General features: G+C 39.0%; 1 protein-coding gene and 1 long non-coding RNA gene across 4 annotated transcripts in view; one reads left to right on the top strand and one right to left on the bottom strand.

The window, feature by feature from the left end:
- SLC28A3 (solute carrier family 28 member 3) overlaps positions 1-20217 on the bottom strand; it is a 45905-nt gene that overhangs the window by 16664 nt on the left and 9024 nt on the right. For both annotated transcript variants that reach the window (XM_013195789.3, XM_048080561.2), the window contains 6 exons: positions 16987-17069; positions 12685-12776; positions 11022-11211; positions 8341-8485; positions 6574-6687; positions 4967-5044 (listed from right to left, as the gene is read on the bottom strand). In XM_013195789.3, coding sequence (XP_013051243.3) covers positions 4967-5044; positions 6574-6687; positions 8341-8485; positions 11022-11211; positions 12685-12776; positions 16987-17069 — 702 coding nt within the window. The remainder of the gene's footprint in view (positions 1-4966; positions 5045-6573; positions 6688-8340; positions 8486-11021; positions 11212-12684; positions 12777-16986; positions 17070-20217) is intronic.
- The window catches only part of LOC125184935 (uncharacterized), an 81898-nt gene continuing 71079 nt past the window's right edge, over positions 9399-20217 (top strand). For both annotated transcript variants that reach the window (XR_010827989.1, XR_010827990.1), the window contains exons 1-2: positions 9399-9437; positions 11065-11206. This is a non-coding gene — a long non-coding RNA (uncharacterized lncRNA). The remainder of the gene's footprint in view (positions 9438-11064; positions 11207-20217) is intronic.

Below are 20217 nucleotides of genomic sequence, written 5' to 3'. Positions count from 1 at the left end.
GAGTGCTATATAAGCATTGGGACAGAAATCCCTCAGAACATGGAGAGATTCTGATGGAGATTGTAACTGACTTATTTCCCAGGATCAAGGACAGCTTCCTTATAAAGCTCAAACAACGTAGCTGCTTCCTAATAACACACTATAGCAAAATCCTGTTTCCTTTGTTACTCGGTGCTATTGATAACATTATATGACAGTGTAATGACAATGGGGCACATTCAAGAACTCTGTAATTGTAAATGCAGACACAGTCTACCTAAAAACAAATTCACAGGTGTACACTTTTTAAATACAGGGAGTCTATAAGTATCTCTCCTTCAGTTGAGACTGAAGGAAGAATATTTTCCTTAAATATGACTTAAAAGAATTCCAACAATGCCTAACCCATTGTGTGACAGGTTATTAACTGTGTTAGTTTTTCATACTGAATAAAACTAGTATCACTTGATTTTCAAGTATGTTAAGCATGAAGGATCTCAGCATTTCTATGATTGTATATAACAGGAAGAAAAATCCCCCAGAAAGGTCCAGAATTAGGCATACAAGTTTGTTATAGCTAAAACAGCACCATTAGAAATAATATGCTTTTATGTATGTTCAACCAAGGTCATAATAATCATAAACAAAAGAAGTGAACAGAACGAGAAAGAACAAAATGCATTGTTTGTTCAGAACTTTCTGGTAAATTAATGCTGTTCCTTTCTAGAAGAGAGTTAATACCAACAACAATTTTGATAAAACTCTGGAGACTCAGCTTAGATGATCAAATGTCAGCTGTATATATTGGATGGTAAAATCATAAGTCAAGTGTCTTTCACTCTGAATGGATGAGAAGTGCTCTCAGTGGCTACCATGGTATGCACATTTCTAGCTGAAGGAGTGAGGAGACAATGTTCTACCTGTGCTGGGTGACAGCCAGCATCCCTCTGCCTCACTTCTTGTGCACTTTCCTAAGAAAATAACTTAGATAACTCTAAAACATGCTTTTCCATTTTTGAGTTAAAGGCAGTTCTGGATGTACCATTAGTCTTTATGAAACAGGGAATTTTTTTTCCAGTTTTGATAATATCTGCCTTCACTGCATAAAGAAATTGGGGACTACTTTGTAAGTAAACTCTCCTGCCTGAATTCGCAATGACTTAATGTGGTACCTATTATGTTATGTCTTCATCAGAAAATAGTAGCACCTATTTAACAGGTAAATAATTGCTGCAATGTTCTGTCACAACCAGGCTAGCATTTATCTAGGTCATAACAAAGTCACAAGGAAAAAAGTATCCTCAAACCATTACTCTAAAATAAGCAGAATGGAAATAAACTACTCGCAACCCATTGCATAGCAGTGGGTTTTCAATTGCACTGTCTGCAGACATGAACACAATGAAAAACACTTAACAATTTAACAACTGAAAACAAAACAAAAAGAACAAAAAAACAAACCACCTGAACTGTTTTGCAGAAAGGCACCCTGCAGTACTAATACACTGAAATGTTAAGTCAGTGGTTTTGAAACTTGGGAGAAAGGACAGAAGAACCTCAAGAAAACTCCTCTGGTCCCATGTCTGTATGGTTCCTATCTCCCTGAGAGTGAGAGAAGGAGAAATGTCACTTTCAGTCTGGACCTATGTGGGACTGCATATTGCAGGTTGGATGAGAGTGGGAGAATGGAGAGGGCAGGAACATCCTCTCCCTCATAGCATCATAGAATCATTGAGGTTGGAAAAAACCTCCAAGATCATCTAGTCCAACTGTCCACCTACCACTAATATTACCCATTAAACCATGTCCCTAAGCACCATGTCCAACCTTTCCTTAAACACCCCCAGGGATGGTGACATCACCACCTCCCTGGGCAACCTATTCCAATGCCTGACTGCCCTTTCTGAGAAGAAATGTTTCCTAATTTCCAACCTAAACCTCCCCTGGAGCAACTTGAGCCCATTCCTTCTTGTCCTATAGCAAGATATCTGTGAGAGGAGGCCGAACCCCTCCTCTTTGTTGCAGTGCCCAAACAAGGAGAATAAAAGTCACGGCATCAATAACATCAGATGGTTCCTTCTCATGGCCTTAGGGATTGAGCAGCCTCCACAAGGAGGCATGGAATCTAAGAACAACTTCCCTCTCTAACTATGGGACATCTACACACATTGTGTATGTGGGAATACCTGTATGGCAAGGGGAGGCAGTGGTGCAATATCATTTGTAATTAGCTGTGTTTCATTTGTTGGTTAAATGAGAAATGTATTTAATGAATAAATTTAATGACCACCCTGAAAAATCCCATTATATTTCCATTGAGAACTGATATGAAAGAGCTCTTTAGAATTACATTTATATGGCTTACTAATCTAACTAGAAATCTAGGCTTAGAAATCTAACTCCCTGCTTCTTGAAGCAAACCTTGCCTTTTGTAGTCAACAGAGTAGATGACTCAAGGTATTGTCCAACTACTTGACTACTCAGGTGTGCTAAAGTTAAGAGAAACTTTGTGTGATCGCACTCATCAGACTTAGTAATAGATCTAAAAGAGTGTTTCTGCTAGTTCAAAGTATCTTTTCTTACAGTAAAACAATGTGCATTAGCTTGTTTATATGGGCAAGTTTTTTTCAGAACTCTGAAACTCTGCATCTGCATACGCAAACATGCATTTGAAATAACCCAGTTTATGCATGCAAATGCATGCCTTTGTGACTATTAGTGTTTTTGTGACTAAAAGGCTCAAAGGCTGTAGAGGAACTTGTCAGAATGCCCAGTGGATGCCCGTGGGAGATGTGTCTACTCTGGGAACTGCATGCATCTAAGACAGCAGAAAATTGAGGTGTCCCTGCATATTCCTAAGGATGCAGTATGGATATGATTGGGCTCTGATAGCTTTCTGCAAAGACTGTACTATTACTTGTTTACTCTCTCTCTCTTGAGCTAAGCCAAGATTGAGAGGTTTCATTTTTTGAAGACACTTCGGAATAATCATGGGTCAAAATCTGGTCAGCTCAGCACTATATGCAGATTTGACAAAATATTTGAAAGACACAAAAGTATTTTTGACCATCTTAATGTCTAAAAAACTGACACGTGTTTCAAGAGATAATAGGCTGGCTGTCACTCATGAACATTGTAGAAAGACAGAAATCTCTTTCTACAGAAGTAGTGGATGGAGGATGTTTTGTCATGCTGTGTGCTTATCTGCCACTATGTTTACTGTATATATTCCTATACCAAGACATATGCAGCTCTGAAAATCATTGTGTTTTTTTTTTTGTTTTTTTTTTGTTTGTTTGTTTGTTTGTTTTTCAGTGTGAAAATGCCTTTTTTGTGCTTGTTATCATCTTCTAGAAATTCCACATACAGTAAAACTGGTTGCTGTTTGTGTGCATGGAAGCAAACTTTTGACAGTCTGGTCAATAGTTATGGCTTTAGTCAGCAAAATGTTTTGCATCATCTCAGAAGCATTATAAAATTAACTTGAAAAATCATATTCAGAATGCACCGTGCAGAAACACAGGAAAAATAGCATTTGGGATGGGGTTAGGGATAAAATCATTTCACCCCCAAAATATGTAACCTTGAATGCAAGTTGCCATTTGAGTGTTTAATAGAGTACAGGTGAGAGAAGACCGAAAAGGGAACCAGAAGGAAGAGAAAATACTGTAATTAAAATGTAATTTCTATTCCTTGCTGAAATGCTTTTTTTTTTCCCTGTTAAATTATTATGAGTATTCTTAGTAACAGCGTATTTTATAGGTAACACCTTTTTTATTTTTATTTTTATTTTTTATTTTTAAGAAGTGATAGTGCTAAGTGTGAAATGTATCTAGTTTGGAATACCACATTCAGGCAAGAAAGAAGATAAAAATTTTGTAAGCCCATGGTCAGATGTCTGAAGTTCCTGACAGTAGTCTCTGTCTGATCAGAGGAATGGTCCCTAATAGAGTCCTTATACATTTTGCATTGTTTTTGTTGTTGTTGATGTTGTTTTGAACATATAAATGTTCTTGATTCCAGACTAGTAAGTGTCATGGCACGGACTCTATGTGGGAACAAAACCAGACAGCATGCTGTTACATGTTAAAGAACATAGAGCTGTATTACAACAGTTTCCCTACAAATTCTAAGGGAGAGCAGGGGAATCTCCATGGGATCACATGAATGCCAGACATGACTCAATGCAATTCTTTGTGCTTATGCATGGGCCCCTTCTACTAGGTATAAGGATAAAACTAGGCTCTCCACTTCTACAGGGGCAATGTCTGAGAGGCAGTGGTCTACGCAGCACTTTAGAATAGGACAACATAACAACATAACATAATATAGCACCTTTACTTGTGGAGGGGTGGGAAAGATAGGCTTGAGATAATATTTGTTTCAGCAAGACCAGGGAGGAGCCTTTTAACCTATTCCTTGTAGAAACATATCCCAAAGTCTTGTATACTTGTGATATATGTTGCTGTAACTGGACTAAACAAGTGTAACCTCACTCAGCGCCTGGCAATAAATGAAGGGCTTTATCACACAATCACAAAATCACAGAATGGTTTGGGTTGGAAGGGACCATAAAGATCATCCAGTTCCAACCCCGCTGCCATGGGCAGGGACACCTCCTACTAGACCAGCTTTCTCAAAGCCCCTTCTAATCTGGCTTTAAACACTCCCAGGGGTGGGACATCATCAGCTTCTCCGGGCAACCTGTTCCTGTGCCTCACCACCCTCAGATTAAAGAATTTCTTCCAAATATCTGTTCTAAATCTACCCTGTTTTAGTTTAAAACCATTACTCCTTCTCCTATCACTACAATCCCTGATATGCGAGGTTTCCAAAATTTCTATTCAGAGTAGAATAAGGAAGAGTTTTCTTCTTAGCTGATCTGTTTGGTTACTGCACTGGTATCACAAGATATATATTTCCCAAGCATACTCCTCCTTTCTCTGTTGCCTATCCGTCTGTACAGTATATATAAAAGCTTCCTTACCTTAAAAGCAAATAAATGATCTGTATACTTTTCACCGAACACAAACTTAGCACCTGTGTCAGAGTACTCCAGAAAAGTCTACAACCAGAAAGCAAAGGAAATTAGTCATAGGCTCCATGTCCATGATAAAAAATATGCAAATATTGCTAGTCCATGTTCATGATAAAAAATATGCAAATATTGCTAGTCTTCCTGCAGCTATCTGGTGAGGTCTGAGGAGCTTGTGCTCTGCTCTTTATGAGTCCAGGCTTAACTGACTGTGTCTGGCTGAATCAAGGGTCTCTGCTCTGTTCCTCTATGAATGCAGATTATTTCAAACTGTGTAGATGAAAAGCACAGGGCAAGCTTTCCTGTCGTACCCAACAAAATAAAGGCAATAAACTACAATAAAATAAAAATGTATTTTTTAATCCTGATATTGTGGTGTATTTCTACACTCCCTTAATGTTAATATGTACAATAAATTACAGTTTAAATTTAATGGTTGAACTAATGAGTTGTAAAAATAGTAGCCAAAAGCTGTCATAAAAGAAGCTTTTTCTTTTTAATTTTGGTATTGTGGTGCAGTTTTATATTCCTGATGACAACATATGCTATTAATGATTCTGTTTAAAATGGAAATGTAATAGCCAGAGTAACGAGTTATGCGAGGAGCAGCTGTAAACGATACGGAGCTAACAAAAGGGGGCACTAGACCCACTTCAGTCGAAATTGGAAGGGGAGGCTGAGAATGTGGTGACAAAGCCCGGATGACTCCTGCTGCTTACAGATTAGCAGTCAGACAGACGTCAGACCTGTGCCTTCACTCTCTCACAGAAACGGTACATTCTGCACTGTCTTGATTTAAATGCACTTAATTATCTGTACTGTGAAGAACAGTTGTGTGAGTAGTATCCCTGGGGTGGAAAGTCTGAATGTCCTTCAGTGGGTACGCTCTGACCTGCTTTTTGGATTTATCTTAATTATTACCTTTCAGCAATGGACGTTTTAAACAAGAAATTGTGCCTGCAGACTGCTGTAGAGACACCTGTGGCAGGATCTTGTCACCTCCCTAAAGATCCCTTACTGCATGCAGCGAGCTGTTTTGTCTGGTCCCAACTGTGGATTTTGCCACTTCTACTTGAATTTAGTTTTTTACGTGTTGTGAGAACTATGAAATGCCACTGTGACCACGACCTGTGCTATTCTGAGGATAATGATTGTTCTGCCTTGCTAAATCCCAAGGCTTTTAATCACAGCATTATTATCAGAAGAATGTTTTGGAGTTGGACTAAGTCTAAGAGTTTCTATAAGTGTCACAGAAGAATAGTTTTTCTGTGTGTTTGGAGGGATGCAAGTTATGATTTTAATCCAAGGAAAGTAGAGACACTAACAGAGTTACTCTGGTCATTACTTATCAAGCTGTCCCACAAGGTCTTGTGCTAATTGGGCAAAACAGAAGTGAGAAGATTGAATTCAGGTTGTTAATTACCACTCTGAGATCTCAGTTTTTCTCAGCTGGGGAAACATCCCAGGGCAAATGGATCATTGCATTGCCTGACTGCTATGTAAGAATCTTAAGACAGAAAATGATATAAAAAAATAAATGTTTTTGTCAAGTAGTTTACCTGGATCTGAATTCCTAGCCAGTTAAATACATCAAACCCCACTTTGGTCCTCAGAATAAGAATTCCAAGAATAAACTGCATTGCTATTCCCGAAAATACAGGTCTCCAAGCAACCTAGATGGACAGAAAAATAAAAATAATAAAAAAGAAAGAGAAAAACCACTTGTTATTTAAATATATAATATACTTTAGATGTTTGTTAAAATAATGTAAGGATTGTCTGGCTTACTTCAGGGTAGCAGCAGCTGCCAAAACATGTTCAAGGGGGCTCAAAGGGTCTGAGATGTGGTTGTCTCTATCTGAGCTAGATGCTGAAAACCTGTCTAGATAAGTAAGAACATGTCCATTTCACAATTACAAATGCAAGTAAACAAGGAGAAAGAAAAGGAGAAACTGTTCTTCCTGTGTTACAGCTTAAAGATGTATGAAATATACATGATGGCAGCAGACAAGTGTTACTTTGACATGATTCTTCTTTTTTTTTTTTTTTTTTTTAACTGGAGTGGAAACGTCAGAAAAAAAAAGTAACTAACCATAGGGAATCTTCACATATCTGGACTGGGAATAAAGTGATTTTACTATTTTTAAAGTAATTTCAACCATATTCATCTTCCCCAGCTTTAAACAGCTTGGCTAGTTGAGAGCTACTTAGTGTTGGCTATTGCAACTCATATGGTATAAAGATAGTTTGATTGAAAAACTGTGGCAGTATGTGACCAGTCCCTCCTTACTATACTTCAGATTTCTGTTCTGCTGCCTCAGTAAACATCTTTGTTTTATGAACACCGAATCTATAGCTGATAACTTACAAGGCAAAGAGCTGAGATGGCACTTACTAATTTAGTCAGATGATATTTGAATAACACAAGCCAATTAGGTGTAACAAGAACCCCTGGGAAAGCACAAAGCATTTGGACCATACAAGTTTTAACATCAGCTGGAGGCAGTAGCAGTTGTAAAGGATGGGGAGTGGCAGGGCCACCAGTCCATGCTGAGGGAGCTATATCTGTGAAGCAAATCCTCAGCACAAATGTAGGAGTGTTAAAAAAATGGTGAAACGTGATGACCCGGATAGTAGATTAATACACAACCAGTAAAAGCAGACACTATATGGTTGGCATACACACAGGGATAAAAGCTGAGGTGAGAGGTGTGGTGGCTGAATTAACCCCGTTGTAGTATCAAATCAGTGCAGAGTATTAAGGTGGACATCTCAGCTGGAAAATTAAAATAAATGGCATCAACAAGCCTATGGGAACACGTTAATGAAATCTGAGGGACTGAGCTTGGCATTTGCAGTGGGAATCAAACTTACGAGGCAGTAAGAACCACAGAAGAGGAGCCCATCTCCAGTTCCACTCAATTTGAGTTGATATGACAATAATGTATTCATACAAGCTCCTGTGACATCTTGGGAGCTGTGGTGAGCCTGCTCTGGCTGAGGCATGGAGTAAAATGCCTAGCCTTGCCATGATGCTCTGGGAGCAAATGCATCCCCATCCACAGAAGTGCTACTACAAAGGACAGGATGTAGCCTCCCAGAAAAGTGAGAGCCAGCTGCCGGTACAGCCCCGTGTGTGCTTCCCAAGATGTCAGATCAGAATGGCTTTTTTCAGAAGTAAAACATGTCACTGTGCTCTGACAAGTTTAAATTTTGATGTTCATAGGATTTAAGATACTTTTACTGAACTCGGCATTACGGTAGGGAAATAATTTTGAGACATTAAACTCAAAATACAAAAGTTATAAAATAGACTAGATACTCACCCTGGTTGGGTATTTGGAGAAGATAAACATCAAGACAACATACATCACAAGCCCACCAAAGGAGATCATCTGGCGGGATCCCTGTTTCGCTGTGTCAAAGATGAGCCAGAGGATGATAGTTATGATAAGAGCTGCACACAGCACCCTGCAAGAGAAAAAAGTGTCAGGCGTGACATTGTGAAGGAGACCAGACATTCCTGCTCCCCTTGTCCCCTGTACATTTACAGCTGTCTGTGAACGAGAACTCTGAGCACGTTTTAAGCTGAAATGTTTAGCAGTACATAAGCAGGAAACCATATTTACTTGTGCTACTCATGCTACTCTAACAGCAACATCCCTTGCTGGCATCTAGAATTGTTCTCCGACCCTGTCCCCAAAGTCAAAGTGTGGGGAAAAAACAATAAAACACAAGTGACTTTTGTCTGAGCATTATTTCTGTTAAATGAAATTAAAATTTCTTCTCACTCTATCCTCCTTTTCCCTTCATGTCATCTCTCTTGATTCATTTCTTAGATCTGGGCAGGTCAGCCTGATCGTGTGGTTTTCATTTCATTTCATTTCAAAATGAATTGTGCAGTTTAACTGATGGGCCTATGAAATTCGCTTACTTTGCAACTGGCTGTAATCTGTTTAAAAAATAACTTTTAGTCATAGCAATTTTAACCATCTTAGAAATAACAAGAGCACTGGCCACATCTGTGTTCAGTGTTTCTATGGTCCCCACTAACATAGAACTGTGTCTGGCTTCCTGTCCTGGTTTCAGTTAGGACAGAGTTAATTTTCCTCCTAGTAGCTGGTAGGGTGCTATGTTTTGGATTAGGATGAGAAGAGCGCTGATAACATGCTGATGTTTTAATTGTTGCAGAGCAGTGTTTACACCAGGCCAAGGACTTTTCGGCTTCTCGCTCTGTCCTGCCAGCGGGCAGGCTGGGGGTGCAGCAGGAGCTGGGAGGGGACAGACCCAGGACAGCTGACCCAAACTGGCCAAAGGGGTATTCCATACCATCTGACGTCATGCTAAACAATATATAGGGGTGGCTGGCCGGGGTGGGGGGGCCGGCTGCTCAAGGGATAGGCTGGGCATCGGTCAGCGGATGGTGAGCAATTGTATTGTGCATCACTTGTTTTCTTACACATTATTATTATTAATACTGTTATTATTGTTGTTTTGTTGTTGTTGTTGTTTTATTGTTGTTGTTGTGTTGTTGTTGTTGTTATTATTTTCCTGTCTTAATAAACTGTCTTTATCTCAACTCACAGGCTTCACTTTCCTGTTTCTCTCCCCCATCCCAGAGAGGGAGTGGGTAGGGTGAGCGAACGGCCGCGTGGTGTTTAGCTGCCGACCGCGTTAAACCACAACACTTCTGTATTAGGGTAACTATCCCAATGACAGTCTGAGAGACAAGGAAATACATCATCCCGTTTACAGAGAGGAAGATTAAACAGGGTCCCAGTTCTTTCATGTTACCTATGTCTAGCTGTTGTTTAGCTTCCAGTGATACCAGTGGTACCTAGATACCCAAATTTTGGTTTTAGACCTAGATCAAAAACACTGCAAACTAGCTTCACAAAACGTTTTGTCCATTGCAATGCTAAATAACACTTTCTGCACCCGAGAGATTTTCTGTCTCCTGTTGGAATCTGTGACCTACAGTTAAGCACTTAATCTGACACACGCCATTTACAGATTGCAGCCTGCATAATAATACAGCACTTACTGACCCTGACTTGTTCCATCTGCCCATCAGAGTTCTCCTGGTCTTTGTGCTCCTCCTCTCCCCAGAGATGCTGCCAAATTGTCTAACGTAGGTACTAGTGTGCAATTGCTCTCTAATGTGACTTGGAAGCAGAAGCACTACAATCTTTATAGCATCTTTCTTTGAAATTCCTGCTCCTGGGGTAAAACCATATAAAAATCTTAAGAAAACGATTCATTCAGGTTCATTTTCCTGAACCCAGAATGACTCCTCCTTAGAGCTTTTTCTCCCTCTGAGAGAAAGTGATGTAGTTGAGAGTGAAGGTGACTGACCACTTTCATTTTCTTTTTAAGGAATTTTTTTTTGGCCTATGGAAACTCTGTGGGCCTCCTTTCACACTCCATTTACCCAGGAATAAGTTAAATATTCCTGATAACTGCTAAGGAATATTTGGAATAAAAAGCAACCATATCTAAATATCTACCATTTGTCTAACTGGATAAATGTCTACAATCCCAAATAAGATTGTATGACCTTATTACAACACCAAATGTAGCTGTTTTGACTCCTGAAGATTAAAGTAAAAAAGCTTAGAGGTCAATGCTATGGGGGTATGTGAACAAGTAGTGCTTAGATAACAAACTTCAGTTCTCTGAACAGCCGACAATGGCACATTTTGGCTTGTAGAATGAATGCAGCAGACATTATCTTTCTGTAAAGATTCTTGACACCTGACTACTGCATTAAAATATTAAGGGTGTGCCTGACATCTCCAAACTGGAAAAAAAAAATAAATAAATAAACAAAAAAACCTGTAAGTATCATTTGGTATTATTGCATTTTCTTTATGACTGATCCATCTTGGCTTATGAGCTTATGATCCATCATCCCATGGCTTATGGGTCAAAAGCTTAAAGAAAGATTTAAAGGTAAATTGACTAACACTTTATTCTTTTATATAAATAGGTAGTCATTCATATTTACCATTTCAGCCAAAACCACTGTTTCTCCAAATATCTTTCTCCAGGGGAAAAAAATGCAGCAACTCTGTCTTCATACTTTGCTACTAAAAAATCCCAGCAGATGAAGACGACAGCTAGGACAGTAATGATGAGGAGAGGAAGGGCCCTCTGAAAATTCAAGCTGCAGGCCGCAATAACTACTGCCAAGTAAGCTGTCACGGAAACAAAAACACACGTCAGTCTGGTCTCTTTTGAAACACAATCAGATCTTAAATTCAGTGTTAAGGACGTGGTTAAACTCAGGCCTCTGCTTATCTTTTGAGTGCCTTGAGTGCTTTTCTGACTCTTGGCCTAACTATTGAGAAATTCAGCTTTCATAAATAGTGTTGTTACTTATGGTCATTGATATGAAACTGCATTGCTGGAAAATGGTGGAATTGTTCTTTGGTAACTTTCTTTTGTGGAAGCAGAATATACATACCTCAGCCAGGTCAACTTCATATAAATTACATTAATCATTTTGGAAAATCAAACACATCTATATAGCCGCTTTTTTCCTGTGTAAAAATAGTGAATTGAAGAAAATAGATCTTGTTTCCTCTTTCACAAGAGGACGAGTTTATCCAATAAAACTTGAAGAAACATTTAAAAACATTTGCCAGTTGCCTGATTTGATGGCCCTCTGAAGTAACTGGGAAGCTTAAAAGCAGTTTATGTATTTATTTCATAAAGTAGTTATTAATCATTTGTTATTTGGCAGTTTCAATGCTTATACATGCTGGCTATGGAAAAAGTGCTTTTAAATACTAATCTGATTTTGTCTATGACAAATAAGAAAGAACTACTGATTTTTTTAAGGCAAGTTTTTTTTTATGGAATTAATGTATGAACCCCTGACATATTCTTAGAACTCACCTCCTTTCTTGAGCCAGGATACTTCTGTACTATTACAAAGCAAGAAGAGCTGATGCTAGTTGGAAAGGATATTCTGTATGTGAGTCTCTTATATAACCACTTTACATTATGCTGATACCTATCAAATGGGCATGTTTTAGGTCTACATGTTCTCACTAAGTGTTCAAAAGGAAGATCTTAAAAATAAACTTTGTGAAGTGGAAGAAAACAAACCAACCTACTGGATAATTAGGAAAGTAACAAACAAGAATAATTGAATGACATTGCACTACATGCTGACATACAAGACAACATTGCTTAAAGCAGACGTTTGCTGTAGGTATTGAGTGATATGGGTCAGAGCAGAAAGCTTTCATTTGTAGCCTGCTGACTTACGTTCCATCCAGGTTGTTCCCTGACTCTTTTTACAGTGATTTCATCGATTTGAGCAAGTTTCTAACACTGTAATTTAACTAGCTTCTTGAAGAGGGATATTAATTGAGTAGACATGGAGATTGAACTACCCTTTTATCCCCTGAAAAACAGTTAGTCAGAGTTAAAACATGCTAGAGGAGCAGTGTAGCAAAGTTTGTGGTTTTGTTGTGTTCGGGAACGAGTGGAGGTTTGAAATCTGGAACTTCCTCTGGGACTAAATTCACTTTTACCTCTTTTCGAATGCATTTTTTAAGATAGTCAAGAGTTTTTGTATCAAATAGAAGAAAATCATAATCTACAACCTTGTACAGGTAAATAAGTAAGGCTTCAGCAACACTAAGTGAAATATACTGTACCTGATATTAATATTCCATAGATCACATAGTTGATTCTGGTTTTATGTTTCTTGTAAAAATCACAGGCTTTATCATATTTCTTTTCTAAAGGCCTAGGAAAATGTGAAAAACAAACAGAACAGAAACTTGAGCTATAGATTAAAAAAGTAGTTTCCACAGGAACATCAGGTTAAATTGACAAAAATTTCTCTGCTGGACTATTCTTCACCAGAGTAAGAAATAAATTTGGAACCCTAAGTGCCAAATAAAATCATTTTGATATCTGCAAAACTTTTTTGGGAGGGAATTCTCGTTTGATGTTAAACAAGTAAAAAGGAAAATTTGGCAGGTATCTGAAGGGCCAAAGTCAGCAGGCCAGTTCTGCCAGCCTCCACAGTACAGTTCTTCTGTGAGGAGGCCTGTTTTACAAGGTTAGTGCAGACTAGGTAGGTAGATAAAGATTCTGTGTCCATTACTAGACCCACAAAAGTTGTTAGTACAGTCAGCCCAGCACTGCTGTGTGGAGGAGAAGTGTTGCTATAGTTGCAAAGGCCCAAGGTAATAGGTTAGAGGAGGTTTGAAGGAAGGCTGAAAAAATAATTGTGTGACATTCCTATGAAAATATAACATTCCTAGAAATAAATAATTTTAAAGAGTTTGTGTGTCTTAAAGCATGTAGCTTCAATCTGCACTTGTGGATGCAAAAACCAGTATCAATCTAAAACATTATAGTGTTCACAGATGCTTCTGGATTTGAAAATTTATTTACACTAACCTTTAATCTAAGACTCATCAGTTCATAGAAGGTAAAATATTTTTTAATATTTGAATGTCCTTTCCTAGTGTCTATTCTTCCCCTTATAAAATACTTCTTTTTTTTTCTTATTTTTTTCTTATTTTTTTCTCATTTCACCAAGAGTAACACAAAGTGATTTCATGAGAAAGGCTGAGATTTAGGGAAATAGCAGTTAAGGGAATTAATTCAGCACAGATTTCCAATGTTAAATACACTGATGATGTGGGTGTATTTTAGTTACATAAGCTTTAGCTAAATAAGTGCCTCAGTATTGTTCAAGCTGAAAAAGAAATCACAGCTATAGCTTATGTCTCTCTAAAGTGGTGCCTCATAGCCTTAACGTCTACAAAGACGGTGATGTGTTTAGAGTAGCTAATAATCCAGACTGTACTTGTTGGGAAACTAATTGTAGCTGGAGTCAGATGCATGCTGAAATTCAGCATGAATACCCTACTTTTCTGCACTTCAAGAAAAAAAAAAAAAAGGAGAAAAACAAGGAACATTAACTTAATTTACATTAGCACTCAGTAGAGAATGAAAATACGTGTTCAGTTCAAAGAGTAACAGGACCTCTGAGATATCTTGATAGCTTTTTATATTTCAGGTTTTCTTTGTTTATTTGTTTGTTTGTTTTCCTAGGAATTCCTGTTACTTCACAAATAATAATTCTTTGCTTTTACTTTTTAGAACATTAGGTTAGCCACTCAATCTCAGCAGAGATTAGATATAACAGGAAAAGAAAAAAAAAAAAGTAGAAATGAAAGACACTGGCATAAAAAAGCCAGAGTGACTTTATCAAGTTTATTGTTCTTCCGTCAAGAAAAAAAAAAGAAAAAAAGAAAGGAAAAAATAGTTGCTATTATCTGTTACTATGTCTTTTGAGTCCTTTAAAAGACATAAAAGGCATTTAAAATCATTATTTTAAGATTACAATTCTTTATAATTTCTTATTTAATCTAACATCTTTCCCTCCTTCGTTATTTTAGTTTTTAGTGGTTATCATGTTGGTATCAGCATATCTTAAAAATTCAGGCATATATGTTATAAATATACAGCTCTGTTCTGAACGGGGACAGAAAAAATCATCTTCTTAATGAAGTTTGGTTACTTTACTAAATAAACACTGTTTGTTAAAGACTGACCCTAGGGGCTTAAAGTGCAGCACACTGCTGTTGGCTTTTACTTAATAGAAGATGTTGAAAAAGCAGATGTCATTTAAGCACATTTAAAAGAGAACTTTAATGTGAAACATTTTTGTATACCAAAACTATTTTGGCTTTCATTTTGCATCTCAGAAGTCCTTGTTCTGGTCTGCACATACTCTCCAAGTGAATGCTACCACCTTGTGCACATTGCATATCATTGTTATCCAGACTGATCTTTCAAAGGTTTTGTGTCTCGGATCACAAGCTGTTCAGTTGAAAGAAATGGATGCATTTGAAATTAAGGGGCACTTTGTGAATACTTCTTTTAACCAGACACAAGGAATACATTAAATCACATTAGGGCATGCTTTTAGGGCTACCTTGCCCTTGTCAGGTGCTCAATGTAAAAATAAACTTAAACCCCAAGAACAAATCCAACAACACAGGACAAGCAGTAGCCTGAATATAATTAAAATAGAGCAAAGTGCTCTTCAGCTTCCAGTATGCAAAAAGCTTTTGCAGCTCAAGGCCATGATACCTTCTACTATTGGAAGAACAAGGGGACCTAGGAAACAATAAAACCCTGTGAGTTAAACCTGTTAGCCCTTGGGTCTCCACAGGAGTACAAATAAACCAAAATAAATGACAAACATACAGTATTTGTCAGAGGGCTGGAGCACCTCTCCTGTGAAGGAAGGCTGATAGATCTGGGGGTGTTCAGTCTGAAGAAGAGAAGGCGGTGACCTTATTGCAGCTTTTCAGTAACGAAAGGGGGCTTATAAAATGATGGAGAGGAACTTTTTGCTCAGTCAGATAATGACGGGACAAGGTTTTAAATGGTTTTAAACTAAAAGAGGGGAGATTTAGATTAGAGGTTAGGAGGAAATTTTTCACTCAGAGGGTGGTGAGGCACTGGAAAAGGTTGCCCAGAGAAGCTGTGGATGCCCCATCCCTGGAAGTGTTCAAGACCTTGGATGAGGCCCTGGGCAACCTGATCTACTGGGTGGCATCTCTGCCCATGGCAGGGGAGTTGGAAGTTGATTATCTTTAAGGTCCCTTCCAACCTGAGCCATTCTATGAAAATGACTATTTCATCTCTTACCCACCTCTGCCTCTCTCAAGGCAGAGGCTGAGGTCTGAAGAGGGCAGACCTTGTACATGCACTTCTGTGCCAACATTTGCCTGTGCAATTAATTTACTTCTGGGTAGACACCAGATACTTGCCACTGGTGACTCTTAGTAAGTCGTTCTGGTGTTTGATCTACTAAATATCACCTTTTGTTTTGGTAGAGAAGACCCAAAGTGTTTTAAACAAGAAATTGTTTCATGTTATGTACTGCTACAGGAATGGCAAAATCGCCAAATAACATAGAATAGAAACGAGAGAAAATTCAAGTGATATCTAAAGACTTTTGCTGGCTCTTTGAAACAGTATTTTAATAATATGATGTCAACAGCAAACCTTATTGTATTAAGAAGTCTTTAAAGTTCTCTCAGTACAACTCAGAAGCATAAATGAAGTCACCAAAATTACTGCTTCTGTATATAAGTGTATCATTTCTACAAGCATGAGATCATTTCAAGTAGTTCAGTGTGAGTTAGACAAACTCCTATTTAGGATATCCAGCAAGTCAGTTCCTAGAATATGCTGATAGAAACATAGGTTCAAAGCTGAAATGGCGTAATGTATAATAGAGTGCAGAAATAGAAATCAGCAGAAAAATTAAGTATGACTTCTATGAGGATTTATATGAAGTTTCAATACGACAGAAAAATATTAAAATGTTAAAGTAAAATTTTATGTATTCTATCTTAAATTTTTGAGTTTCTTATACAGGGTTTGTAGTTTTTGACAAAATACTAATCCCCAAGTAAAATGTGTACTTTCACTATGTAGTCATTTAGTGTTACTGCTAATGAAGTGTAAAATTTCTAACAGATCAAAATGTCTTTTTTTTTTTTTTAACATCTATTCTACTCATAATTTGCAGTGGGGTAAATAGGTAAATAGCTTTGTAAACTGAAGTAGTGAATCTGACAATAGTGAATCTTCCACTTCCTGCAAGAGCATACTGTTTAAGGCCTCTTTTAAAAATGCCCTTACAGAAATATTGGACATACAGCTAATTTTAAAAAGAAATAAAATTGCTCCTTTAATTTGCAAGGTTTTAGAAGTGTTCCATAATCATGTCAGTTGAAAGGTATAATCTTTTAAAATACAATGTGTTTCTGTATTACCCAAATTGTGATACAAAAGTCTGTGTTGCACAGGGACACAGCTGTAAAATTTTGAGCTGTTGCTCCAGATGTAGAAACAATGGCTGCTGACTGCTTAGGCTGGAATAAAGTGAATAGAACACTTACTCATCCAAAAGACATTACCCTTTTAAGTGTGGTTGTTCCTCAGCTGCTGAGTCGTGTTTGTTTTCATGCAGATCACTCTCAATATTGATGTGTTCATCCTTCTGGAAAACAGATCAGTACCAATGCTGTGAGAAGGGTGCATGCTTGTTAAGTAACGTGAAAAACACAAATCCCCGCAGGCAGATGGCTGAAGCAGTCACAAGACTTCCTTCTGCATTGTGAGCACAGCTCCAACTCTCCTTTCTGCCACCAACGCTGTGATAACTAGCAGGCAAATGCACTAGTTAGACCATGACTGCCAACTCACCAGTGTTCTGAGTTACAAACTTTTCCAAGACTTTCACACAATTTTGAAAGAAGAAATAAAGGACAAAAACCCTCTAGTGTTACTTGGAGTTAAAGAGGCACCTGTACAAATTGTGTTGCATACCTACTGAAGAGTGAATGCTAGGGGTGGAGATAGTATGGTTGCCTACTAACCAGATCACAGAATCGCAGAATGGCTGAGGTTGGAAGGGAGAAGGGACCTCTGAAGATCATCTAGTCCAATCCTCCCGCCAAGCAGGATGACCTACAGCATATTTCTAAGGATGGCACCCAGGAGGGTTTTGGGTATCTTCAGAGAAGGTGATGCCACAACTTCTCTGGACAACCTGTGACAGTGCTCTGTCACCCTCAAGTGCTGAGATCGCTCAACACTTCCCATTAGTGACTGCTTGTTTTTGTTACTTCTCTATTTGCCAAACCTTAATATAGATGAATGGAAATTTTATTTATGGAGAATGGTTAAATTTTAGGGGTTAGCATTTAAAACAATTAGCTAAGCCAATTAATTTACTCCTTAGAAAAGCAACAGAAACTTGAAATTTGTCCTGACAGCACAATCTCATCAGAGATACACCTTTTTGCTCCATGTAAGTCTGTCTCCTAATAACATACATATTTTGAACAACCACAGTGTGATCTCAGCTACAAATTCAATAAATTTTGCATGTTTTGCTTTTGGCTAGCTGTGCTGTGCATGGGGCAGGCCGGCGGGGTCTCACAGCTTTTGCATGCAGGGTAGCCTGGGGCTCTGTGTCCTGGCATGGCCTGAGATGCTGGGGGCCTGCTGTTTCCAGGCCCACGCGCAGGCAAGCATGGTGCCTGTGGCAGTCTGGATTCACATGGCTTGCAAAAACAGGCACTTGTACTGATACCTTGCCTTCGCCTTGAAGCTTATTTCACTACGGCCAGTGGGCCTAGCATAAACTCCAGGATGTATTCCTGTTTCGTACCTGGATCTCCCTTTGTAGGAAAACATCCATTTTTCCCCCTATCCTTAATTAATTACTTTAGGTTACTAATCTTACCTTGAAGTATATATTTGCAGTCTAACATGGCAGTTTCTTATCAGGAACACTACAAAGCTCTTCTCTTAATCTCTCATTTTGAGCACTTGCATCTTCTGCATAGTTCCCATTTCTCTGCCAAAACCACAGCAAATTTTGTTCCAGTGCTGCGCCAAGCATAGGGCTCTCTCTGTCATGCTTGGTGGCTTTCCTCATGGCATCTGGGAGCTACATGGCTTCCCTGATGTTCCCTACATGGCTGCTGGGCAGTGGCACTATGCTGCTCGGAGGCGCACCAGGTGCCAGTCCCACCCGTGTGTACCTCGGTGCTCACGGCAGGCCACGTTCAGGCTCTGTGGTGGGGCCTGCAGTCAGCGGGGACCCAGGTGAGCCCTGGAGCATTTGAAGGCGGCACAGCAACTCCATTGCTGTGTGCCTTGCTGCTGTCCTGCTTCTGGTTTTAACACCCAGTCAGAGCAGCATGACCAGTCATGTGCTCCACGCTGGAGACTACCACAAAAGCAAGCAGTGCTTTCCTTCCATGCTGGGTGATGTGCTACCCTCTAGGGAGGAAAAAATCCAATGCAGCTTGGAGCAGTGGCAGGCTGCGTGGAAATTTACCTTTCCTATGTCACAATTATTTATGCCAGCCCTGTTCCCCAGGCTGCTTTTTGTATACCAGAGCATGCCCTGGAGCATGACCCTGCCTTTGGCCTGGCTTTTCTGCCCATGCTGGGGCCTCCATTGAGAGTCCTGGCAAGCCCACTGTTTCTAGCAAGAAACTTGAAACAAAACAGCTCACGGGCACAAGACAAAGGACAGATGCATGGCCTGTAATTAAAATGGTATGTAGGAGTACATATGTTGAAATTGCTATTCATTCCCTTACAACAAATCCCACTGAAACACAGATAGGAATCTCTCGGTCCTCTTAACTGAAATTTCTAGGGCAGGATGGGTGGGACTCGTAACTGTGTGGAGCTGCACTCTTAAGTTACATTAATTTCTTTCTCTCTTTGGTATCAACTATGAAATAGAGCAAATCTGAAAATGCAGATGTTGCTGCCTGCTGAATTGCTATTGTTTTGGTAGCTGGGAGCACTCCTCCCGGTAGCTATAGAAGATGGACTTCTCACCTGAGGGACAGTGAGTGCAGAGGGTATCGGTTGATTGGTGGATTGATTTTTCCCTGGGCTTCAAGTTATATTGCATGCCAATGCTTCTCACAGATTTTTGATTATGTAAATAGAAAAAGCTCAGGCCTATGTTATAGATCAGGAGTGAATTGTCCTCTGGGTTGAGGAGCCGTGCATCCAGTTTTGCAGATGACTGCACTCCCCATGGCACCTTGTCCACTCTCCAAGCTGTAGCATGATGCTGATGTTCCACATGTCCCTCCTCCATCCCTACCACCATCACCAACCTACCTGCTTTGTGTTATCCAGGCCAGACTGTGCTCCCTTGTCCCTTTTCCCCATGCCGTGTTGTCCTCCCCAGGCAAGGAGGATCACATACTACCTACACCCTGGCCCTTTAAATCTGTGGAATACACTGGTGCCATAAAGTTTCCGGGCGATGAAAGCTGGGAAGGAGTATTTGTCTTGAGAATGTCACCTATTTTTTTCTACTATTGATTCAATATTTTTTAATTTTGTTTCATTGTAAAAAGCATCAATCCATATCTTTTCATGTTGTTTACAAGGTATTTAAATAGGTCTAGAATATTATTATGTTATTACTTTATTGTCACAAATTATTTCCTAAGTCTACATTAAAAAGTGTTACGAAAATCTGAAATCAAAGAAGTTTAGAAAAAAAAATCAAAGTATTTAGAAAATCTGAAATCAAACCACTTTGTATCTAACTCCATGCAAAGGCACGAGGAAAAGGGAGAATGGATCCAAACCATTTTCTTTCT

The sequence above is a fragment of the Anser cygnoides genome, chromosome Z, assembly GCF_040182565.1.
Source record: "Anser cygnoides isolate HZ-2024a breed goose chromosome Z, Taihu_goose_T2T_genome, whole genome shotgun sequence".
Taxonomy (NCBI): domain Eukaryota; kingdom Metazoa; phylum Chordata; class Aves; order Anseriformes; family Anatidae; genus Anser; species Anser cygnoides.
Note: the sequence above shows the minus strand (reverse complement) of the source record. Positions and strands in the feature narration are given on the sequence as shown.